We start from the raw sequence: 26526 nt of genomic DNA, 5'->3' as shown, positions 1-26526 counted from the left end.
GTTTAAATAGTTCTCATCCTGCCAAAAATCACAGATGCAAAAACTATTTTACCAGTAATTTATGTACACTTACCAAGAATGATACGTGTTAATACAGCAAGCAGCCCTGAATCCAGCAACTGCTGAATAGATGGTGGTGACTGACATGCCATGGCAAGAGTCATCAGCTGACTTTCACTACGCTGCATTTTGTCCATCTCATGTGCCATGATATGACTGTACCATTCTCCATTTTGTTTATCATCTGCTGACTCCAGGTTTGAGTCACTGACACTTGGTTTACTGAAGTAGGACTCCTTTCTATAGTAAACATTTAACCACAGTAAAACATGTTAAAGAACAGGTGAATGCTTTGGACAGGGGAAATAATCTGTGTTTGATAAAACATTGCAGATACAACTGGTGGTGAGAAGTGAATGAAGAAATGCATGATAACATGGAAAGCAAAATAAAGTAAATCTGCTGTTTAAATAGGATAAATTGATATTTAGTACCAAAAGGAAACTGTGGAAGTGCAAGGCAACTAAATGGCTGGTCAGTACTTACCTTCACACGGTGAAATTATAAGAATTGCCAGTAGACATGTGCAGAAGTAGATACATACACTAAGTCAATAATAGATACATAAGAAGACTATTTAAACACGCACACACACACACACACACACACACACACACACACCTAACTGAGCTGCTTCATTACACTGGCTGATTACTTTCACTAAGGACTTTCCATTAATGTATTTAAAAGTAGAAACACCTAACCCAGCTTTTGAAACTGTTAATTCCTTTCCCTGAAAAGGAAATTTGATAAATTACAGAATGTTGGTCAGGAGCAGCAGCATTCAGATGCTAGGCTGGGAGGGCTCACCTTCAATGGTAAGTTAGCCCACAAGACAAACTGTATATTGGCCACTTAATATTTGACTACCAGTGCAATAAAGAGTTCAGTAATTCTAACTCCCGTATTTACTCGAATCTAAGCCGCACTTTTTTTCCGGTTTTTGTAATCCAAAAAACCGCCTGCGGGTTAGAATCGAGTGTAAAGCAAGTGGAAGTTCTTAAAAATGTTGGTAGGTGCCGCCACAACTAACTTCTACCGTTGAATATATGTAGCGCTACACAGGCATGCTTTGTAGGCACAAAGATAAATACTGGCACCAAAACCTCTGCGTCAGTAAATAAATTAAAAAAAAAAAAAAGTGGAAAACGAGCTTTTTTTCTCCGCCCCAAGTTTCGACCACTGCAATTTCATACGTTATCCAACGAAGTAAATACAAATTCTGTATTGTTCATTTTCGAATGTAGCAGAATTTCAATGTACTACGAAAATCCAACTGGCAAGATTGTGTGGGATGTTTGTCAATATGGCCAACACTATGTTCTGAATTTTTTCCTACCTGTGAGAAGAGATAGTTGCTAATAGGAACCTGATGAAATGTGAATCACATGCAGTATTCTCTTCACCATAAGAATAATACGAATATAAAAATTTTGCCATGTATTCTTTCGTGTTTGCTGCTATCTCGTTTAAATCCTGTCTGCCTAATAAACTACGAAACTAGGGTGAGACAACAGCACACGCGGAAGAATATACATATCGTGTCATGTTTATATTCATATTATTCTTATGCCTAATAGTGATACAGTCGGAAATGAAGCACGGCAACTGACTAGATTTTTAAATCTAAGATGACTAATTTCTGTGCAGAATTTGATGTATTAAAGAAGCGACCGCAAAGATTTTCAAACGGAGAAAAATTTTCGCCTAACTCTCGTTCAGAACATATTCTATGATACGCAGTCTATTATTTGGTTCTTGTTGATCATTATCAAAGAAAGCAGCAGTGTCAGTAACAACAAATACCACTCTCTTGCCATTGTTTCGCTAATGAGACAATTCCTCTCTTTTTTTATTGTAAGCAGTGGTAGCGCGCACAAAAGCGAGCCATGCTGCGATCGGCGACAGGCCGTAAACACACACTATCAGAATGCGACAAACAATGCATGACGCCTATAACAAAAAAAACGGCACTTATCAGATCAAAGCAAAATAAGCAATCGATTCAAACCAGACGAAGCACGTGAAAAATGGAGGGTACCTGTATAAATACGGATGGAGCGCCTGACGCATAGCTATGGCTACCTGGTAAAGCTTAACTGCTAAGCTTACGACTCAAACCAAACTACTGCAGCTGTATCGTCATTCATTCGACCTAAATTGTGTCTCATATTACAATGGACCAACTTTGTTTCGATTTGGAGGTGCGGCCTAAGACTTTTCTCTCCCCTTTAATTTCGAGTCTCAAATTTCAGGTGCGGCTTAGATTCGGGAAATTTTTTTTCCCCTTTATTTCGAGTCTCATTTTTCAGGTGCGGCTTAGATTCGAGTGCGGCTTAGATTCGAGTAAATACGGTAGATAAATGAAATGATGATTCATCTATTCGACTGATTAATTTGTCTCAGTAATGAATGATATAAAACAAACAAACCTGTTATTCAGTTCTGTAGCCAACTGACGAATTCCTAGGTCAGACAATAATGTTCCAGTTCTCTGCAACAACATTGGAAATAAACTATGCCTGATGTAACACATTGCACATAACAGAGTATCAATAGCTTTCTTCAGTGCAGAATGAGATGGCAGACTCAGTGTCCACTTATACACTATCCTGAAATTGGAAAGCAACAATTTACATCAAATACATGGCACTACTCAGAGTTAAGCAGCTCATATCCTGTTCACTGGGAAAGGAAATTTCACTTACTGAAACAATTCTGGGGTCACCATTGAGTACAGATCATAATTTACTCTTCTTTCATGAGCAGCCCACAAGATAGCAGCAGCACTATGTACATAGGCTGATGATGGTGACCAAATTTCTGTACTGGAAAATGATTGCTCTTGAGCCTGTCAAAAAAGACCAACACAGTATTGCTATTAAAAGAAACCGGAAAGCAAGATGTTACACAGATTTGTACACTTAAAAACACTGAATGAAGTGTGTATGAACTAGAACAAAGCTTTTACAAATTTGAATTCCTAAAAAGGAGCATACATGGTGTAAAGAGAACAATATGAGTTGGGATACAATAGAAACTACGCAATTATTTGAAGATTCGAATTCCCATGCTTCATATTTCTGACTGCAAATGAGTTAATGTGTTAAATAACTGACTTATACCAATAAGCGAGAAAAAATTAAGAAAAGTTTTGAATTTATGTTTAAAATTTGTTAGAAGTCACTAATTGCTCTGCTTATCAAATACTGGAGCAATACAGTCTGGATATTTCGGAGTGCCATTAGTTACCCTGTTTCAAGACATGTACACAGTTTCTAACTGTAATACTTGTCTTACTGCATTAAAGATTTGACAGAAGGCTGCACCTCTTAATGAGTAGACTGTGTCACCATTTTAAATTTCTAAATCCAGTCAATAATAATATATCAAATGCCAAATTTTTGCTGCCATTGGAAGGTACTGGATAGGCAACCTGCAATTGGGACAGGATGAACAAGCCACAGTTTGCTACCCACCATATATCTACATCTACATATATATTCTGCAAGCCACTGTGCGGTGCATGGTGGAGGGTACCACGTACCACTTCCAGTTGTTTCCTTTCCTGTTACACTCATAAACAGAGCTAGGTATAAGCAGCTGTCTGTAAGTCTCCACAAGAGCCATGATTTCACTCATCTTCATGGTCCTTACATGATATGTACACTAGCAGCAGAACTGATCTGCAGTCGCGTCTCCAAATTTCCACAACAGTACCTCACGAAAAGAGCGTCATCTTCCCTCCAGGGATTTCTATTTCAGTTCATGAAGCATCTTCATAGTACTTGCATGCTGATCAAACCTACAGGTAACAAATCTAAAAGCACACTTTTAAATTGCTTCAATATCTTCCTTTAATCCGAAATGGTAGGGATCTGTAACATTCTAGCAGTACTCAATAATGAACTGCTCTATCATTCTATACACCATCTCCTTTACAGATAAGCAATACATTCTCAAAAAAATTTGAGCATTCATTTTTTCCTACTGCCAACCTGACATGCTCGTTCTATTTCATATTGCACTGCAACATTATGCCTAGATATTTAGTCGATGTGACTGTGTCATGGAGTACAATAATAATGCTGCACTCTAACATTAAAGGATTGTCTTTCCTACTCATCTGCATTTTTGTAGTGTTACAGCAAGCCGCCATTCATCATGCAAAATAGAAATTCTGATTTATCTTGTATCTTCCTACAGTCACTCAAGGACATCTTCCCACACAACAGAGCACCAACAGCAAACAGTTGTAAACTGCTGTTCACCCTGTCAGTCACATCATTTATGTTTATAGAGAACAAATAGTGATCCTATTACACTTCCCTGGGGCACTCCTGATGACAGCCCTGCCTCTGATGAATACTCACTGTGTAGGACAACATACTGGGTCCTATTACTTAAGAAGTTTTCGAGCCTCTCACACACCTGGGAACCTATTCCATATGCTCACATCTTTGTCAATGTCTGTAGTGAGGCAATGTTTCTAACAATTTCTGGAAATCCAGGAATACAGAATCTGTCCATTGCCCTTTATCCATAGTTTTCACAATATTGTGTGGGAAAACGGCATGCCGAGTTTCACATAAGCAATACTTTCTGAAGCCATGATGATTTGAGGACAGAAGCTTTTCTGTCTCAAGCAATTTTATTATATTCAAACTCACAACATGTTCAAGAATTCTGCAGCAAATCATTGTTACAGATATTGGTCTGTAGTTACGTGGGTATATTCTTTTACCTTTCTTATATGCAGGAGGCACCTCCACCAGGTGAGAGATTCACGATACGTGAAGCTAAGAGGTCATGTTGGAGCGTACTCTTTGTAAAACCAAATTAGGATTCTATTTGGAACTGGCAACTTATTTGTTTTCAACTCATTCAGTTGCTTCTCTACATGAGTGATGCCTGTGTCAAATTATGTTTGCACTATCCTCCTGTGGGAATAATTTATTAAACATAAAATTTAAAACTTCAGGTTTTGTTTGGTTGTCTTTTATTGGCTTCCCAGAGTCGTCAACGAGTGACTGGTTAGCTGTTTCTTGGCCGTAATTTGGTGGCGGCATTCATGCAGACAGATAGCTTGTTGGTTGTTATGCTCATGCAGAATGCAGCGCAGTGGTTGCAGATTAGCTTACTGATCATGACTTGTTTCACAGGTAGCCCTGCCTTTGATGGGATAGGTGATGCTTGTGACTGGACTGGAGTAGGTGTTGGTGGGAGGACGTATGGAACATGCCTTGCATCTAGATCTATTACAGGGATATGAGCCGTGAGGCAGATGTTCTGTGCCTTATCTCTCCAGTCACACACCACATCCCAAAGCCCCACTGTCCAGCCACAGAGAAGCATTCTCCTTGTGACTCAGTATCACCCAGGCCTGGAGCAACTAAATCACATTGTCTGCCAGGGCTTCGACTACCTCTCGTCGTGCCCTGAAATGAGGAATGTTCTATCCACTATCCTCCCCACCCCTCCCACAGTGGTATTCCCTCGTCCACTGAAGCTACACAGTCCTCTCATCCACTGCTACGAAACCCCTACTCCAAACCCTTCGCCTCATGGCTCACATCCCTGTAATAGATCTAGATGCGAGACCTATCCCATACATCCTCCCACCACCACCTGCTAAAGTCCGGTCACAAGCATCGCCTATCCCGTCAAAGGCAGGACTACCTGTGAAACCAATCATGTGATCTATAAGCTAAGCTGCAACCAAAGTGCTGCATTCTGTGTGGGCATGACAACCAAAAGGCTGTCTGTCTGCATGAATGGCCACCTACAAATTGTGTCCAAGGAACGGCTGGACCACCCAGTTGCTGAGCACACTGCTCAAAACAACATTCTGCATTTTAATGACTGCTTCACATCCTGTGCCACCTGGATCCTTTCTACCAACACCAGCTTTTCTGAATTGCACTGGTGGGAACTCTTTTTGCCTCCTGGCCTCAACTTCATTAGTCATTGTTTTTCAGCCACCTATCCCCTCCCCTGCTCCCACTCCACAGCCTTCTATTCCACATGAGCACCCACAGTCTTTTACTTGTCTCCCCCCCCCCCCCCACCCACCTTCTGTCTAACCTCCCTACTGTATTAGCTACCCTACCTTCTCTCCACCTCAGCCCTGTATATTCCCATAAACAGCACTTTTCTGTCCCCCACCCATACCCTGCTCTCCCCTCCTGTTCCCCTACCACCTCCCCACCCCAATCTCCTTCTTACTGCCACAGCCCACATTGCTTCTCCCATCAGGTGCAGTTGTTCACTGTCTGGCCCCAGCAGTCAGAGACTGTGGTCACGTGTCTACGAGCTGCATTTGTGTGAATATGTTGTCTATTTTGAAAGAAGGTCTTCTGACCGAAACTGTGTGTTTATTAGCTTTTTGTTGTGCCTGTCCATGACCCAATATATCCACTTTATGGTGAGTGGCAATCTATCCACTTCATAATTTTATATTTACACAATATGTGACACAATGTTCTCTGTTTATCTTTTAGCAGCTTTTTCCTTGGGTCTTATACATGCTCTGCAGTGGAAGGTCCTTCCATTTCTGATTTTTACAACAGAAAATAAGGCCTTGTCAACGAAACGGAGACTTGAGTTTGCTGTGTAAGATATTCTACCTTTTAAAGCAACACATGAAGCCAGCAAGGGACTTTTCAGCATGTTGATATCTCAAACTGATAAGTAAATTTTGAAGTCACCATGAAGTAAAATGGAGCTACTTTGTGTACACTCGAATGTAATGCTAAACTGCACACTTACAAAATATATTTGTTATTATATTTTACCACCCTGTACTAACTTCTGCAAATTTTTCTTTATAAATAGAATTGCACATGTGAATATCAGGGACAGGTAATTGTTATAATCCTTCTTTGCAATATGTGGACGAATGTTGTCCTGTGGAAATATGAATACACATCAGGAAGGGTATGACTTCATGCTCAAAATATTCCCTAATGAAGTACTCACTGCTGGTAGTACACCATTCCTCACGTAGAGGACTGTACAATGCACACTGGGAAGCAGTATTTCCCACTACAGCATAAAGCAGAGATTCTACTATCATCATGGTAGAAAACAATCAATGAAAACTCATTTGGAAAGATGCTTTTCTGCCAATAAGCACCCCCAATGCATATTTAGATGAGCATATTGCAGCTGCAGGTATATTTCACTGTGTGTGCATACGACAACATTCACAAGGAAGTATACGGTCTATCACTGTCGAACAGATGAGTTACCAGGAATTCTTGGAGGGCTTGGAAGGTGTGATTTTTGGATAGTGGTGGTGGATCAAGTACAGTATTCTTAACTTCTCATCTAAAGCATTCTCCTCTCTTGAATTATCTGTATTATCCAAGGGTCTCACTTTCAGCCCTAAACCTGCATTTGATCATGCTGCTTTGGTGAAGGGCCTGCTTTCCTTCACACGTAATATCAACTGGAAATATCACTTTGCAACCAAATCCCAAAACCTTTCCAACAGCAAGCCTAACACTAAACCCTGCCTTGAACAGTTCAGATCATGATCCCAACTTGATCCACCACCACAACCTAATAATTATCCCTTACATGCCTTCAAAGAATTCCTCACATCCAGCAATGCTTCACAACCCTTCCTCAGGTCCTTACAACCTGTCCTCTGCAGAACTCCAGGCTCTATGTTCCCTAAAAGCAAGTGACTCTATCATTATCCTCCCAGCAGACAAAGGATCTACCATTGTAGTAGTTGACTGAAAGGAGTATGTTAGTGAAGTTCTATGCCAGCTGTCTGACATCTCTACATACAGCAACTGCCATCAAGATCCCATTCCTGGGATTCAAACTGACCTGCAATCCCTCCCTAAAACCTCAGGCTCCTCACAAGAACTAACACCTCAATACACAGAACTTCTCATCCCACCCAAACCACGCACCCTCACCTTTTACCGTCTTCCTAAGAACCACAAACCCAATCATCCTGGCCGTCCTATAGTTTCTGGCTTCAGAGTATCCACTAAACATATATCTGCCTTAGTTGATCAGCACCTGAAACCCGTAATACAAAGACCCCCCCCATATCAAAGACACCAACCATTTCCTAGATCGTCTGAAATCCGTGCCTGTCCCACTCCCACCACACACCTTGCGTGTCACCATTGATGCCACCTTCCTCTATACTAACATTTCCCATGTATGTGGTCTGTCTGCTGCTGAACATTTCCTAAATCAGCATCCACCTGATTTCAAACCTGTGACGTCTTTCCTATTACCTTAATCAACTTTATACTTACCAACAACTACTTCTTGTTTGGGGGGCAGACTTACAAACAGATCAGGGATGCAGCCATGGGAACCAGGATGGCTCCTTCCTATGCCAATCTTTTTCATGGGTCACTTGGAGGGGGCTTGCCTGGGATCCATAAGTCTTCAGCCCCTGCTTTGGTTTAAATACATTGATAACATTTTTACCAAATGGACTCTTGGTGAGACAGACCTGTTATAATTCCTGGAATCTCTGAATAAATTTCACATGGTCCTATTCTGAATCCCATGCCACTTTCCTTGATGTTGATCTCGTCCTCACTAAAGGCCAACTACACACTTCTGTCCACATTAAACCTACCAACAAACAACAGTACCTACATTTTGACAGTTTGAATCCTTTCCAAATCAAACAATCCCTCCCATAGAGCCTTGGCATCCAAGGCAAACATACAGCAATACACCACCATTCTCACCTCAGCCTTCACTATACGTAATTACCCCACCAGCCTAGTTCAAAAGCAGATTTCCTGGGCCATCATATCCAATCCTGGTACTGCTAATACCTCCAAAAACAACTTTGGAGCACGCCACTGGTAACTCAGTATTATCCTGGTCTGAAATGCATTAATCAGCTACTTCAACAGGGCTATAACTTCCTAAAATCATGCCTTGAAATGAGATGCATTCTGTCTTAAATCTTGCCCACTACACCTAGGATAGCTATTCATTGCACTCCCAATCTCCACAATATTCTTGTCAGACCCTGTGCTCCTCCTGCACCCATCTCCCTACCCTATGGCTCCTATTCCTGTGATTGTCCCCACTGCAAGACTTGCCCGGTGCACCCTCCTACCACCACCTATAGCAGCCCCGCCATTGGCAAAACATATACCATCAAAGGGAGAGCAACCTGCGAAACAACACATGTCGTACACCAGCTGTTATGTAAACACTATTTGGCCTTTTACATTGGCACGACTACCACCAAATTATCAATTATAATGAATGGGCATGGGCAGAGGTGTATACTGGCAACATGTTATTGCCAAGCATGTTCTACAACATAACAATTGTGACCTCGGTGCCTGTTTCACCACACGTGCCATCTGGATTCTTTCCCCACACACCAGTTTCTCTCTTTCACCCCTCTTCCTTCCCCTTCGACCTTTCTGCCTTCACTGGCTCCGAAAGTTTGCCTAATTATAACCCTCTTTTATGTGAGAATTCTGCTGCTGTTGGTGAGTAGTCTTCTATCCATCCCATTCAAACACATAGGATGTTATGTATTTTATTACTCACGATACATAACTAATTCATCACATTCGACAACGCACTCCGGCTAAAGCTTCTTCCACGCAGAAGTGAGTGTTCTCTTGGTAATCCCTTCCCACCCCTTTTCGATCATCTTCATGCAGGCAATGATCTTGAACTGGTATTTCCAAAACTCTCAGACACATTTAACCTGCTCTTCTGGACTTTACACTTTGTGAAGGCTTGCAGGGTTTCTGAATGGTAAACAAGCAGTAGCTTCATTGTCAAATCATCACTTCCACTGGCACAGAGTTGGGTTTTTAGGGGGAGGAGACCTGACAGCGAGGTAATGGGTCTCATCAGATTAGGGAAGGACAGGGAAGGAAGTCGGCCGTGCCCTTTCAAAGGAACCATCCTGACATTTGCCTGGAGCGATTTAGGGAAATCACGGAAAACCTAAATCAGGATGGCCGGACGCGGGATTGAACCGTTGTCCTCCTGAATGCGAGTCCAGTGTGCTAGCCACTGCGCCACCTTGCTCGGTGCTTCCATTGGCACAGAATAGCAGTGTGAGACAGTCTTTCATTGGCTTGTGAGTGGGCAATACATTATCCTCTGCTGTTATAAAGGTATCCTTTGGCATCTTTTTCCAGAACAGACCCACCTCATCACAACTAAAAACCCATTGCAGCAGATAACACTCAGAATCTATGAGCATCTTTAAGTTGCCGATGAAATTCTCTGCTGCCTTTGAGTCGGAGCTGGCTGCTGCACCATGCCTCGCAAACCAGTGTATGCTGGTTTTCTTCTCAGGAGCAACCTTTCAACATCGTGCCGAATATGAAACCATTGCATAGCTACTCTTATCACTCCCTTTGAAGCAGCTATCTCCTTAATCCTGTCATTGTTCTTGAGAACAGTGCAAATAGTTGATGGACACTGACTGTACAATGAAGGGCCAAAGATAGGCATGCATATTGAAATACAGAGATATGGAAATAGGCAGAATGCAGCGCTGTGGTCGGCAACACCTATATAAGACAACAAATGTCTGGCACAGTTGTTAGATTGGTTACTGCTGCTACAATGGCAGGTTATCAACATTTAAGTGAGTCTCAACGTGGTGTTATAGCCGGTGCACAAGCAATGGAACACAGCATCTCCAAGATAGCGATGAAGTCGGGACTTTCCCATTTGCCCATTTCACAAGTGTACCATGAATATCAGGAGTCCAGCTGACATCGCTGTGGCCAGAAAAAGATCCTGCAAGAATGGGACCAACAAGGACTGAAGACAATCGTTTAACTTGACAGAAATGCAACCCTTCCACAGATTGCTGCAGGTTTCAATTCTAGGCCATCAACAAGAGTCGGCGTGTGAACCATTCAACGAAACCTCATCAATACAGGCTTTAGGAGTCAAAGGCCCACTTGTGTACCCTTGATGACTGCATGACACAAAGCTTTACGCCTGGACTGGGCCCATCAACACCAATAATGGACTGTTGATGACTGGAAACATGTTGCCTGGTTGGACAAGTATCGTTTCAAATTTTAACGAGTGGATGGACATGTACTGGTATAGAGACAACCTCATGAATCCATTAACCCTGTACGTCAGCAGGGGACTGTTCAAAGTGGTGGAGGCTCTGTAATGGTGTGGAACATGTGCAGTTGGATTGATATGGGAGCCCTGATACGTCTAGATACAACTCTCAGAAGTGACATGTATGTAAGCATCCTGTCTGATCACCTGCATCTATTCATATCCATTGTGCATTCTGACGGACTTGGGCAATTCCTGCAGGACAATACAAGACACCACATGTTCAAAATCACTACAGAGTCACTTCAGGCACATTCTTCAGAGTTTAAACACTTCTGCTGGCCATCAAACTCTCCAGACATGAACATTATTGAGCATATCTGGTATGCCTTGCAACAAGATGTTCAGAAGAGAGCTCCACCCCCTCGTACTCTTACGGATTTATGGACAGCCCTGCAGGATTGATGGAGTCAATATCCTCCAGCACTACTTCAGACATTAGTCAAGTCCATGCTAAGTCATGTTGTGGCACTTCGGCATGCTCGCAGGAGCCCTACACTATATTAGGCAGGTGTACCAGTTTCTTTGGCTCTTCAGTGTATGTGCATGCTAAATCTGCAATGCTCACATCTCATTTGCGTTTTTCAAAGATTTTACGTTTCGTTTCTAAGGTAATTTTCTCTCTCTTATAGTAGTCTTTTTGCGACTTTGGGGGCATTTCTACAAAGATTATTACATTTTGCACACAAAAAACACTGTGTGAATGCAAGTTCAGAAAACTGTGAGATGACAAGCTGTGCTAAGATGGTAGCAGAAAGAATGCTAAACCCAGACTCCAGTATGTACTAAAGACATTGTCATATGTCACTGCTGACAGTAAAAGGTATACATGTTGTTGAACATTCACCCTCCGCGTGCATGGCTGTTGTATTGATGTCATACTAAATCGTTGTCACTCGTTATGCAAATATCTTTTTTAAGAATTTGTTTTGCTTGTTACATGAATTGCACATTATGGGAGGTGCTCATTAACTGAGGTTCCAATGTAAATCAACTTCAATACTTCAACAATCAGTCTTATTTTTAACAGAGAAAGTAGCTAGAAGAGATTATTTTTTTCTGAAACATTAAATTTTATCGATTGTTTTAACTACTCTTCAGAAGTTGTCTGTCTAAGAGTCTGTAATCTTCAAAAAGTTACACAATATGAGAAGAAATATAATCCAAAAACCTACAGACCACTGCACAGCAGTTTCTGAGCAAACTACACCAATGGTAGAAAATGGGTAACATCACAATTTATGATCGTGTTTTGATATTGCGAAAATCACCATTTACTGTATTACTTCATCCTATCATTCCTCTACAGCCTTTACGGTTTCTTCATAGTGGTCATATTTTCAAAAACAATAGTGTATATTGTCATGCCTTCTGTATTTCAGAACAGAAATACTGCTGTCTGATGCAAGTTGTAATAATGGAACTCACCTTAGGGATCAACTTTCCTTCTCATCATTTCGAAATACTGTGATCAAGTACCTTGCCCAGGATGACATCATCATCAGATTATGGGAAGTAGGCCCCCTATAAATCCCCCCTTCCCAACCTTCCTGTGTGTACATTTTTTGTAGAATGCTCCGCATTATCTGTTCTTGGCTTATGCATGCACATTTAACTATTGACATTCACTATCCTTCACTACTGACTACAGTCTGAAACACGAGTTTTCTGATTTGGAGAATACCTATGCACATTATCAAATCAACAGTACCAATTTCAGTCACAATGAAAGGAGTTCTCTTAATGACAATGTTACTGCTTAGTTAATATAAATTTAAACAAATAATATTAGAAATAAACAAATCAATTTCTTTTAGCACTATCAATTTTCAGAAAACGCTCATAAGTAAAACAAATCTTGCCTTCTGGGGATAGGGTTCTTCACTGATACAATTAAATGTTAAGCTGAAAAAACGGGCAACCTCTACATACCTGTATAGCAGCTGATGCAGTTTCTTGCAACCACAAAAGCAAAGCCTTCACTCTGTCCTTTGTTGCACTGTCTTGTATTGTGCACATCTGATACAACAATTCCACGACAGAGTCAACAACTGTTGAACTTAATGTGGAGGAGTGACTTATGGAAAGAGACCCTGTAAAAAATAAACTGAATGTAAATTTCAGTTGCAAAATTAAAGACAACTTCTTAAGCACATGTTGAAACAAAAATATAAACCTCAATTACTGGCTGAGGAAAGTCAGTATAACGAACATCCACGACTTCTAACTAATGTGTGGCCTTAAAAGCTCAGTTCTCTTTCACCACGCCCCACTTCTCTCAAACACAGGTCCACAATCTTACAACAACTAATGCAGGCAAAAGTTTAGTATTAATAAAATTACTCTTAATATAATGGAGGGAATCAGCAGAGATGTTCGAAAATCAAACCACAAAAGAAATACTTTCTCTATAAGTAATCTCAGAGAAAATTACTTAATGGGGTCTGAAATGACAAACGAGGAGGGTCATAATTCTTGTGTCCACTGTTTCATTTAGCCTCTGTAAATATTACGCAAATACAACATCTTGTTAAACTTTTTTTTATAGCTAAGTAACGGAAAGACTCGGTTTTGTTAAAGTGGAACAATCATTAGTTTAACTCACAATATTTGCAGCCAATGGTAGCACAAATACACAAAATGAATTTAGCATACAAATTAGCTACTGAGATCTACAATAAGAACAACATTTCTACAAAAGGAAAAGTGAAAAATTACCAAAACAATATCTACCCTGAGGCCTCACATGCAGCAGAAAGTCTGAACCTAGTAAGAAGAGGAATATTGAAAGTTTGCGAAATGAAGGATCATCAGAAGGATACTGGGATCTACACTATGTGGTCAAAAGTACCCGCACACCTGGCTGAAAATGACTTACAAGTTCGTGGCACCACCATCGGTAATACTGGAATTCATTATGGTCTTGGCCCACCCTGAGCCTTGATGACAGCTTCCTCTCTTGTAGGCATATGTTCAATCAGGTGCTGGAAGGTTTCTTGGGGAATGGTAGCCCATTCTTCACGGAGTGCTGCACTGAGGAGAGGTATCGATGTCGGTTGGTGAGGTCTGGCATGAAGTCGGTGTTCCGAAACATCCCAAAGGTGTTCTATAGGATTCAGGTCAGGACTCTATGCAGGCCAGTCCATTACAGGGATGTTATTGTCGTGTAACCACATTGCCAAAGGCCATGCATTATGGACAGGTGCTTGATCATGTTGAAAAATGCAATCGCCATCCCTGAACTGCTCTTCAACAGTGGGAAGCTAGGTGCTCAAAACATCAATGTAGGCCTGTGCTGTGATAGTGCCATGCAAAATAACAAGGAGTGCAAGCCTCCTCCATGAAAAAAACAACCACACCATAACACCACCACCTCCAAATTTTACTGTAGGCGCTACACACGCTGGCAGATGATGTTCACTGGGCATTCGCCATACCCGCATCCTGCCATTGGATCGCCAGAATGTGTACCATGATTTGTCACTCCACACAACATTTTTTACACTATTCAATCATCCAATGTTTACGTTCCTTACACCAAGCGAAGTGTCGTTTGGCATTTACCAGCGTGATGTGTGGCTTATGAGCAGCCGCTCGACCATGAAATCCAAGTTTTCTCACCTCCCGCCTAACTATTACAGTACTTGCAGTGTATCCTGATGCAGTTTGGAATTCCTGTGTGATGGTCTGCATAGATCTCTGCCTATTACACATTACGAGCCTCTTCAACTGTTGGCAGTCTCTGTCAGTCAACAGACGAGATCGGCCTGTACACTTTTGTGCTGTACGTGTCCCTTGACGTATAACACAAGTGACACTCGATCACCTGACCACGTTCAAAGTCCATGAGTTCCGCGGAATGCCCATTCTGCTCTCTCACGTTGTCTAATGACTACTGAGGTCGCTGATACGGAGTACCTGGCAGTAGGTGGCAGCACAATGCACCTAATATGAAAAACTTAAATTTTTGGTGGTGTCTGGATACTTTTGATCACACAGTGTACCAACAAAACTCGTCAATAATTTCAGACTGCTGAACAGTACAGCAGGTTTGGATAGATCAAAGCTTTGCATTTGCTTTCTCTGAAACGGGATTTCTGTAGTTAATCTACATTAAACTGCTCCAACTGGATACTCTTAGATGTCTGCCAGTTTTAACCTGTTGCAGTGATTGATCAACGATGATGTAATCGACTAATACTGGCCCTCTTCATTCAGATTACGTCACAAAATGGTATTAACAACATATCTGCTAATTTGTTTAAGGGAACTGTAAACTTACATGGAGACAAGACAGCTGGTAAGTACTTGTTGCCTCATTGTGAGGTAAGCCATTCAGAGTACTTCTCGTAAATGGTTCTACTGATGTGATCAATGCAAAACTTACATCAGGATTAGCATAAAAGTTAATAAAGGTTAATGGACTTATTTATTTACTTTGTGACTTTCAATTGCGTTTATGGGTATTTTGAATGGTATGTTTTATGGGAACACATCACAAGTAATAAATAGCTGTCTACAACAACCAGTGATGGTTGCACCTGCAGGACACTAAGTCTCTTAACTGACCTATTTCCAACTGCCAGGCATTTTGCAATGGGAGCTAAACATTGCTGATCTTGAGGTCTCTACAAACTTCACATTATTCGATAATAAAACATCAGAATTACATCATAATCAGTTAATAAAGAAACAATCCAGAAAGATTTTGTGTTAAGTTTAATTGTGAATAATAACTACAATAATAATTTTTACAGAGATGGGAAACACTGATGTGATCTAATGTATGAGGTATTGGTTTGGTGAGGTTGGGAAGGAAGAGCAATTTACTCAGACTCTAGGTCGAGTGGGACCTGGCCATTGTCAAGACCAGAGGAGAAAAAAATGAAGGGAGCAGCATTAGGAAGAGGAGCAGATAAAAAAAATTGTAGTTTAGAAAGCACAATGTTGGCTTCATATATTGAGATGTAAAGAAGTGAGGTATGGAGTGAATAGTCCAACTAAGAAGCAAGATGAAAGTAGAGAAGGAGATGGGGGAAAACACACACAAACACACACAAACACACACACACACACACACACACACACACACACACACACACAGAGAGAGAGAGAGAGAGAGTACTGTGGGCCACAAAACCCTTACTGTAACTATGTAAGGGACACATGCTCAAAAATATCGTGCTGTGAAACAAGTTATTATCCCATATCTTCTGCCTCAATGCCAGCTAGACTTGGCTCAGACAAACTAAGTTCTATAAGGGCCTCCTCCTCTCCATTTCGGAAGCGATTGAAAGAGGAGTTTCAAAAATGAGAAAAAAAAATTAGAACAACAAATGGTGAGGGGCAGGCCACAGAGGACCCAGCAGTCTGTGCACCTATGCTGTAGAACATGCTCAGCAAGTGGCTACGGCTGGCCCATGGCCATTTCTCTGTCCATTTATGTACCTAACCAGTTTAGTGCTGGACATTCTCATACAAAAATCCATGCAAAGAACAGATGTTAGTTGGTAAACAACATGTGTCATTTTACATGTTCCTCTGCCTTTGATGATGTAGGACATTAGTGTGGCTGTAGCAGGTGGTAATGGGTGGGTGTGGACAGGGTAGTTAACGTCCCATCAACAACAAGGTCATTAGAAACTGAGCCCAAGCTTAGATTAGGGAAGGATGGGGAAGGAAATCGGCCGTGCCCTTTATCAGGAACCATCTCGGCATTTGCCTGAAGCGATTTACGGACATCACAGAAAACCTAAATCAGGATAGCTGGATGGGGTTTGAACCGTCGTCCTCCCGAATCCAAGTCCAGTGTGATAACCACTGAGTCACCTCGCTCTGCCTGTTTTGGGGAGATCTCAAAGTATTGTACACTAATTAAACTACACATTTTCGTAGTACACAAATGTAAATATGAAAACCACCAAATATGGCACTTTACTTTTTTCATGCACTTAGATCAACATGGTACCTCATTGTTTTCCTCTTTCAGCCACTGGCAGTGGTACAGATCAGGCTCGCCATAGACTTAATTTCACAAAATAATACTGAGTAAATATTCTGTTCTACTACCAAAACATTTCTGAGGGACATCATGTGTCCTGTGCTGCTAAGAGTCAGCTGAAGTGAACCAAGCAAGTGCCATGTTATTTTGCTTGCTTTTGATGCTGTAGTGTCATATTTGTCGGTTTTTGTTTTTACATTTATGTCTTACAAAATGATACAGTGTAACCGACGCAGAATTAGAGATCTCTCCAAAATGCAATGTCTTCAGAACGAATTCCTACAAAAAGAGTTTTGGTAAATACGAAAATAATATTGAGTCATCAGTGGATAAAATTGTTACATCCATTCCACGTTAAAATGATTTGAAGATGGATTCATTTTTATGGGAAAAGGCATTTTTAAGGCTGAAACTAGCAAACTATTGAAAAATATGAAGTAACATACTTCAGGCAGAGGTGAAGGAAAAGTGAAATGCATTGGGTTGCACCCAAACTAGGCTGCTAACTCTTACAGCGTCCGTGTGTGTTCACAGCAGTAGGTTCTTGTTTCAAAAGAAGGTCAATAATGATCAACTCTATTAATGACGATATGCTAAAGAGCCTAGAATGGTAGGTCTCTTCAGTGCAAATATTCTGAAGGGCGTGGTGGTATGTGTTTCTATTCAAGGTAGCACCATTTCCTATTTCCTTTTTACTGTGCAGATGAAAGAGGGTCATACAAAAACCTTAATTTATGGTGGTAGTGGTACAGGGAAGACGGCATACTGTGCACACAGTTTTTTTGTTCATGCGCAGATATGAAATGCAAATGTAAGTACTTTATAGCCACAAGGAATGACTGTAGGTGAGTGTTTTACTGGTGGGAAGGAATCATTTACACACTGACGTTGTCACTTGGGGGTGCTATGGACATCAAAGAAGAAGAGGTCAGGATAACAATGGCTGTTTTTCCGAAAAGAAAATCAAAAGAAGACTGTATGGAATTGCTTAATTAATTAATTAATTCTTAACTTTGGGATACTAACAATCTGTCTATTGATGAGTTTTATTATTAAGGGCTTAACTGTGAATGTTTAATTGATATGGTGAAAATGTTATGAACACTGTTAAACATAGAAGCATTCTGAAAAGAACTGGTTACGTGATTTCGCAGCTAATGGGTAGCCAACATAATCTTCGATTATCAGATTGCTTTCATGTAGAGGGTGAAGAAGCTCAATACAAGTGGCACTGCATAGAAGGACCACAACTTCGAGGAGTGACACAAGTGCATAAAGAAAAGATTAAGAAAAAGGTAATTATGAAGAGAGACCGACAGATCTCAGTATCCTAATTAAGTACTCTCCAGTAGTGAATACCAGTGAAAACATTTTGTGTGGTGACCACGAAATGAAAGAAAAAGGCACTGTGATAAGGCTGTGGTGATGCAAAGACGAATTTCACCACAAAATCATCAGGAAATACAACATTTCTATGGGCAACAACAGTAAACAGGGTCAAAGAGAAGAGACGTACCTGAAATATGTTATCACAATAAGTGAGGAAGATATTACTTTGTGATAACCAGATAATTAGATAACAGCAAAATAAACAGAGCAAAGAAGATCTGTTGGAGAGAGTAACCTTCCAACATTAAAAGTCGTTATCGTATGTCAATACTGGCTCAGCACTGACTCTAAGATTTAATAAGTCATTTAAATGGAAGTCCGTGAATGGTTTCAACATTTACAAGACAGAACAGTTCCTGGTGGCAGCACTCCATCAACTCACAGTCTGTCGGCAGGGTGGTTAAGTGCACCAACAGCACAGACTACAGCTATGAGACATCTGATGCAGGCGTTGCATCGCATCACACACACAAGAAGGCATGGGTTTCGTGTTGCTGCACAATATACAACAAACTAGGGGAGTTGCACCATGTACAGTTGACAGCTGTGTGCACTGCTTCACATTGTGACTATGTTTACTGGCAGTATTACATTCTTGTTTAAAGGGATACAACATTTATTCAAAATAGTTAGCATTATCGAGTGCATAATCTCAACATTGTAGTATATGCCTATCACTATGAGTATGAATACAACAATGTTAAGTGAGATTTTGGATACACTGAAACAGCTCAATCAATTAGATGAATTGTCTCACAATATAACAACAATGTTGAACAATAGACTGGTAGGGCAGCATATGACAACACTCAAAACGGACACAAGAACTCAAAAAGAATGAGATTTTGACTCTGCAGCAGAGTGTGCACTGATATGAAACTCCCTGACAGATTAAAACTGTGTGCCGGACCGAGACTCGAACTTGGGACATTTGCCTTTCGTGGGCATGTGCTCTACCAACTGAGCTACCCAAGCATGACTCACAACCAGTCCTCACAGCTTCAATTCTGCCAGTAACTCGTCTCCTACCTTCCAAACTTTACAGAAGCTCTCCTACGAACCTTGCAGAACCATCACTCGTGGAAGTATTAACATAAACGAGATTTGTGATGTCAAAAGGTGTAATATAATTGACAGGTATACCTTCATTTTCAACGTAAAACTTAAAACAAATGCAGTACAATGAAAATAAAGAACACAATTTAAAAATATTAAACCATCAGAAAATAACACTGAAATTTGCATTAATAACACACACAACTGGACAAAAAATAACACTCAATCAGTTAAAAAATAAAATGATTTCTTCCTGTGCCTACTTGTTGGTTGGTTTTATAAGAACTGAGGTGAATGCGAGTTTCAATGAAGTAAGGGTCAACATAAAGGAAGTTTGGCTTCCAATGTGGAGTATGACCATGTGAATGAGTCAGGAAAAGGAGTCAAGCTGTTGCAGAAAGTGGATTAGTCGTAGAATGAGATCTCATCAATAGTGACATGGTGGGCTCCTGGTGGGTGAGAGGAGGGAACAGATTTGTGAGTCCTAGGTGTGTGTGGTATCTTCCCTGTAGAATGGAAGTATGTTTTAATGGTTATTATTTCTAATTTCTGCTACCAGTCACTTTTTATGTTTAACCTAACATAATACAACGGGTTTCAAACATGTTCTGTTCATCTTCAGGTGTTTATACATACATACATATATACAGAGAAATGTTACTTAAAAAGAAACAGTCTTAAACTAGATTAATCTGGAACTCTTTGTCCATTGTTTGTTACTGTAATTGCTGGTGTGGCATTTGGAGGGGAGGTGGGGGGCAGTGTATGGCTAGAAATTGGAATCAGTGATGTCCTCTGCTGGTTTTCTTCCTTGTGGTTGACTATGTATGATACGACAGCCTGTATAGGATGCAGATAGATTTGCGTCAGTTATGTGTTACGAAAATAGTGTGAAAGGCTTTTATATGTTTGATGAGTCAGAAATATTTCTCTACTAGTGCTAATATACCTTTGGAAGGGGTTTTGAAGCCTGCTATAATGGGACAACATGGACGATTTTTGTGAATTTTGGAAAGTAGACAGAAGGGAGGGACACCTTGGTAAGGAGGGCAAAAGAATTCCCAGAACAACCTCTCTGGCCATCACATCGTAGCAAGTTTACAAGCCCCTACTGAATTCATTTAACTCCTCGGATTGCTTAATTTCACTATTTATTCCACTTATCATTTCTCTTCAGCTCAATCCACAATTACTTTCAGTTTGCGATATCATATCTGGAATGAAACTGGCACATTACTTACTAATGGAATATCTTTGATCTTTTACTTTGATTTCTGTCCTCCCATCTTTTCCTCCGCTCATTCTCACAAGTGGGCCTGACTCAAATGGGCATCTCAGTAACTTTGTTTTCCTCCTCAGACTTATTCCTGTTTTTTCACTGAAGAGACAACTAAGAGTTGCGAAAGCTAGAAACAGTTTTCTCACTTTTAAATGTTTCTCCATCAATACTGGTATTTTGCATCCTGACAGGTACTGACCTGCCATTTGTTTCCTTATAATTTTAAAGTTTTCTCCAGTGAATTTTTTTATACAATTTGTTTAATAAACTGACCTTGCAAAAAAGCTGCTGCCCCATTCCGGAGCAGGGTGTTGATCTGCTTCAGGCCTAGGTCACGAGAGTGAAGACCTAACCGGATCAGAACCCTCTCCAGGCTGGGTGTGAAGAGCGAAGGTGCAGGTGCCGGCACCAGGAGCAAGCCACAACAAGCTTCAGGCAGCCCCTCCACTTCTGCAGCAGACGCAACCACTCCGCGTGCCAAGGGTGAGCCTATCATCGGCAGACACAGGCAGTGGTGCAAGAGCCGCAGCCAGCCTAAACTGAAACCATAAATTATGTTACTATACATTAAATTATACGCACCTCCTAAAGACAAACAATAGAAAATCCAGAATGGGGTAATGACAATATTATGAAAAGGACAGATTGCTACTCGCCATATAGTGCAAATGCTGAGTCACAGATAGACACAATAAAAAGACTGCTAAACACACAAGCTTTCGCCCAAAAAGCCCCTTCTTCTGAATTACACACACACACACACACACACACACACACACACACACACACACAAAATTGCAACCCCCACACACACATGACCATGCCTCTGGCTGCTGAGGTCAGACTGCGAATTGCTATGCATGATGGGAGATGCAATCTGAGTGGTGCGAGTAAGGAGGAGGCTGGAGGGATAGCAAGGTAGGGGTGGGAGACAGTAAACAGCTTCTTGTGAAAGCACACAGGGATGAGGTAGAAAGAGCTATGGCAGTTAGGTGTAGTCAGGAGGTAAGACAGAGGGTGTAGGGCGGGCGCGGTGGAAAAGGAGGGAAGTAGAAGGACTGTGGATGCATTGGAGGAATAAAAGGCTGTGTAGTGCTGGAATTCCACTATCTAGTGAGTAGCAACATATTTCTTTCATAATGCAGCAGAAGCAGCATTGTGGGTTACAGTTTTAACCGTATTAACATCATCTCCATGACATTTATACTGAGTTCAAAATTATTTTAGCCTTCACGGTTGCATAAAAAGTACTGGGTGAGGCTCACGTGGGTGGCACAGTACACACTCAGTGAACCTCATGAGACCTGGAGCTCCAGCAAACAACAGTGTTTGTCAAATCCTCATAATCATCATTAAAACATTTCCCACTTGCACTAGGCTTTACACAACTTATTATCCTGCTGCACACAGTGATTTTGTTTTTTATTTCTTAAGGTAGCAGTAGTTACTACTTTCCGTTGTTACTGTTTTTTGTATATCATACTAAACACTGACAAAAGCAAATTTATTGTTACAAATGGAAATGTATGAGATTGTTCTCTTGGTGAGAGGAGCATTAGGTCATTGGAGAGAAATACTTTGTGTGTGGAAGTCTATTAACAAAGTGAGCAAAAATAGCTGCTGCAGATATGAACATAAACAAAAACAATGTTGTCGAGATTGGTAAGGAAATACTTCACAACAAAGAGGAAGCTAGAAATATCTGAAAGTGGAAACTTTGAGGGAAAATACCCTATCAATACACAAATTTTCTAAGTAGATCCATTTGCTGTGCTGAGGGTGTGATGCATGAAATTAATGATTGTACCGCTGGTAGGGAAATTCACCACCCTGTAAGTTATAAACCTTAAAGAAGTAGGTGTCTTTCAAGGCAGTTTCAGATTGTAATTTACTGTTCAGTACAATCTGGTTTCTCAATATAAACATTTCTATATTCTTATGCTGTTGGTGGAGAGAAAAAATATAACCACATGACATATCAGAAACGAGAACAACAGTGTGTGATCTGTCCCTATAATGAAACACAGCATGTGACCGTTTAGCATGAGTGGACCATTATGTGTCACATTAAATTCAAATTATCTCATATTTGAGGCCTCTGACAGTTCCAGTTTAAAGCATATGAAAATAATATTTAATCTTCAGATTCTGTTTGTGTAATATATATACCTAAGCTCAATAGTAAGAAAGTTTGTCACTTGTCAAAAATTTGTCATCATGAAATGGATTTTTGTTAGTTCCCTGTAAATCACATTAAAATATGTTTCTCTACAGGAAACTGAAATAAAAACACAGTGCAAGACTCAAAGAAAGCATTAGTCCCAGTTCCATACCTACACACTGAATACTTTGTGAGTTTTAATGAGTCGAATGAAGCATAATAATATTCCTGTGTGTCATGCAAGTAGTGGCAGCTTCATTTCATATCCTCCATGTGTGCTTCCAAACTATGAATCCTAAAGTAATTTTGTGTGAATTAATGGAAAGAAGAAAGTGCAGATGCAGACAAATACAGCTGTATGAATGAATATACATATATATAAAAACAAAGATGATGTGACTTACCAAACGAAAGCGCTGGCAGGTCGATAGACACACAAACATACACACAAAATTCAAGCTTTCGCAACAAACTGTTGCCTCATCAGGAAAGAGGGAAGGAGAGGGAAAGAGGGAAGGATATGGGTTTTAAGGGAGAGGGTAAGGAGTCATTCCAATCCCGGGAGCGGAAAGACTTACCTTAGGGGGAAAAAAGGACGGGTATACACTCGCGCACACACGCACGCACACACACGCGCGCACGCACACACACACACACACACACACACACACACACACACACACACGCACGCACGCACGCACGCACACACACACACACACACACACATATACAGACACAAGCAGACATATTTAAAGACAAAGAGTTTGGGCAGAGATGTCAGTCAAGGCGGAAGTGCAGAGGCAAAGATGTTGAATGACAGGTGAGGTATGAGTGGCGGCAACTTGAAATTAGCGGAGATTGAGGCCTGGTGGGTAACGGGAAGAGAGGATATATTGAAGAGCGAGTTCCCATCTCCAGAGTTCGGATAGGTTGGTGTTGGTGGGAAGTATCCAGATACCCGGACGGTGTAACACTGTGCCAAGATGTGCTGGCCGTGCACCAAGGCATGTTTAGCCACAGAGTGATCCTCATTACCAACAAACACTGTCTGCCTGTGTCCACTCATGTGAATGGACAGTTTGTTGCTGGTCATTCCCACATAGAATGCATCACAGTGTAGGCAGGTCAGTTGGTAAATCACGTGGGTGCTTTCACACGTGGCTCTGCCTTTGCTTGTGTACACCTTCCGGGTTACAGGACTGGAGTAGGTGGTGGTGGGAGGGTGCATGGGACAGGTTTTACACCAGAGGTGGTTACAAGGATAAGAGCCAGAGGGTAGGGAAGGTGGTTTGGGGATTTCATAGGGATGAACTAACAGGTTACGAAGGTTAGGTGGACGGCGGAAAGACACTCTTGGTGGAGTGGGGAGGATTTCATGAAGGATGGATCTCATTTCAGGGCAGGATTTGAGGAAGTCGTATCCCTGCTGGAGAGCCACATTCAGAGTCTGGTCCAGTCCCGGAAAGTATCCTGTCACAAGTGGGGCACTTTTGTGGTTCTTCTGTGGGAGGTTCTGGGTTTGAGGGGATGAGGAAGTGGCTCTGGTTATTTGCTTCTGTACCAGGTCGGGAGGGTCGTTACGGGATGCGAAAGCTGTTGTCAGGTTGTTGGTGTAATGGTTCAGGGATTCCGGACTGGAGCAGATTCGTTTGCCACGAAGACCTAGGCTGTAGGGAAGGGACCGTTTGATGTGGAATGGGTGGCAGCTGTCATAATGCAGGTACTGTTGCTTGTTGGTGGGTCTGATGTGGACGGATGTGTGAAGCTGGCCATTGGACAGATGGAGGTCAACGTCAAGGAAAGTGGCATGGGATTTGGAGTAGGACCAGGTGAATCTGATGGAACCAAAGGAGTTGAGGTTGGAGAGGAAATTCTGGAGTAGTTCTTCACTGTGAGTCCAGATCATGAAGATGTCATCAATAAATCTGTACCAAACTTTGGGTTGGCAGGCCTGGGTAACCAAGAAGGCTTCCACTAGGCGACCCATGAATAGGTTGGCGTACGAGGGGGCCATCCTGGTACCCATGGCTGTTCCCTTTAATTGTTGGTATGTCTGGCCTTCAAAAGTGAAGAAGTTGTGGGTCAGGATGAAGCTGGCTAAGGTAATGAGGAAAGAGGTTTTAGGTAGGGTGGCAGGTGATCGGCGTGAAAGGAAATGCTCCATCGCAGCGAGGCCCTGGACGTGCAGAATATTTGTGTATAAGGAAGTGGCATCAATAGTTACAAAGATGGTTTCCGGGGGTAACAGACTGGGTAAGGATTCCAGGCGTTCGAGAAACTGGTTGGTGTCTTTGATGAAGGATGGGAGACTGCATGTAATGGGTTGAAGGTGTTGATCTACGTAGGCAGAGATACGTTCTGTGGGGGCTTGGTAACCAGCTACAATGGGGCGGCCGGGATGATTGGGTTTGTGGATTTTAGGAAGAAGGTAGAAGGTAGGAGAGCGGGATGTCGGTGGGGTCAGGAGGTTGATGGAGTCAGGCGAAAGGTTTTGCAGGGGGCCTAAGGTTCTGAGGATTCCTTGAAGCTCTGCCTGGACATCGGGAATGGGGTTACCTTGGCAAACTTTGTATCTGGTGTTGTCTGAAAGCTGACGCAGTCCCTCAGCCACATACTCCCGACAATCAAGTGCCACGGTCGTGGAACCCTTGTCCGCCGGAAGAATGACGATGGATCGGTCAGCCTTCAGATCATGGATAGCTTGGGCTTCAGCAGTGGTGATGTTGGGAGTAGGATTAAGGTTTTTTAAGAAGGATTGAGATGCAAGGCTGGAAGTCAGAAATTCCTGGAAGGTTTGGAGAGGATGATTTTGAGGAAGAGCAGGTGGGTCCCGCTGCGACGGAGGACGGAACTGTTCCAGGCAGGGTTCAATTTGGATGGTGTCCTGGGGAGTTGGATCATTAGGAGTAGGATTAGGATCACTTTTCTTCGTGGCAAAGTGATATTTCCAGCAGAGAGTACGAGTGTAGGACAGTAAATCTTTGACGAGGGCTGTTTGGTTGAATCTGGGAGAGGGGCTGAAGGTGAGGCCTTTGGATAGGACAGAGGTTTCGGATTGGGAGAGAGGTTTGGAGGAAAGGTTAACTACTGAATTAGGGTGTTGTGGTTCCAAATTGTGTTGAATGGAATTTTGAGGTTTTGGAGGGAGTGGAGCTGGAAGTGGGAGATTGAGTAGATGGGAGAGACAAGGTTTGTGTGCAATGAGAGGAGGTTGAGGTTTGCTGGAAAGGTTGTGAAGGGTGAGTGAGTTGCCTTTCCGGAGGTGGGAAACCAGGAGATTGGATAGTTTTTTGAGGTGGAGGGTGGCATGCTGTTCTAATTTGCGGTTGGCCTGTAGGAGGATGCTCTGAACAGCCGGTGTGGATGTGGGAAAGATTAAGGACTTTTATTAAGGATAGGAGTTGACGGGTGTCTTCATTGGCTAAGTTGATGTGTAGGTGAAGGATTCGCACATTCTCTTTTGAACAG

The 26526-nt window shown here is 41.7% G+C and overlaps 1 protein-coding gene across 1 annotated transcript in view; it reads right to left on the bottom strand.

Annotated features, from left to right (window-relative positions):
• The window catches only part of LOC124787684 (baculoviral IAP repeat-containing protein 6), a 329612-nt gene that overhangs the window by 96400 nt on the left and 206686 nt on the right, over positions 1 to 26526 (bottom strand). Inside the window, exons 44-48 of the mRNA XM_047254541.1 lie at positions 21171 to 21436; positions 13105 to 13265; positions 2769 to 2911; positions 2493 to 2672; positions 74 to 300 (exon numbers count right to left, since the gene is read on the bottom strand). Of these exons, the coding sequence (XP_047110497.1) occupies positions 74 to 300; positions 2493 to 2672; positions 2769 to 2911; positions 13105 to 13265; positions 21171 to 21436 (977 nt within the window). The remainder of the gene's footprint in view (positions 1 to 73; positions 301 to 2492; positions 2673 to 2768; positions 2912 to 13104; positions 13266 to 21170; positions 21437 to 26526) is intronic.

The sequence above is a fragment of the Schistocerca piceifrons genome, chromosome 1, assembly GCF_021461385.2.
Source record: "Schistocerca piceifrons isolate TAMUIC-IGC-003096 chromosome 1, iqSchPice1.1, whole genome shotgun sequence".
Lineage (NCBI taxonomy): Eukaryota > Metazoa > Arthropoda > Insecta > Orthoptera > Acrididae > Schistocerca > Schistocerca piceifrons.
Note: the sequence above shows the minus strand (reverse complement) of the source record. Positions and strands in the feature narration are given on the sequence as shown.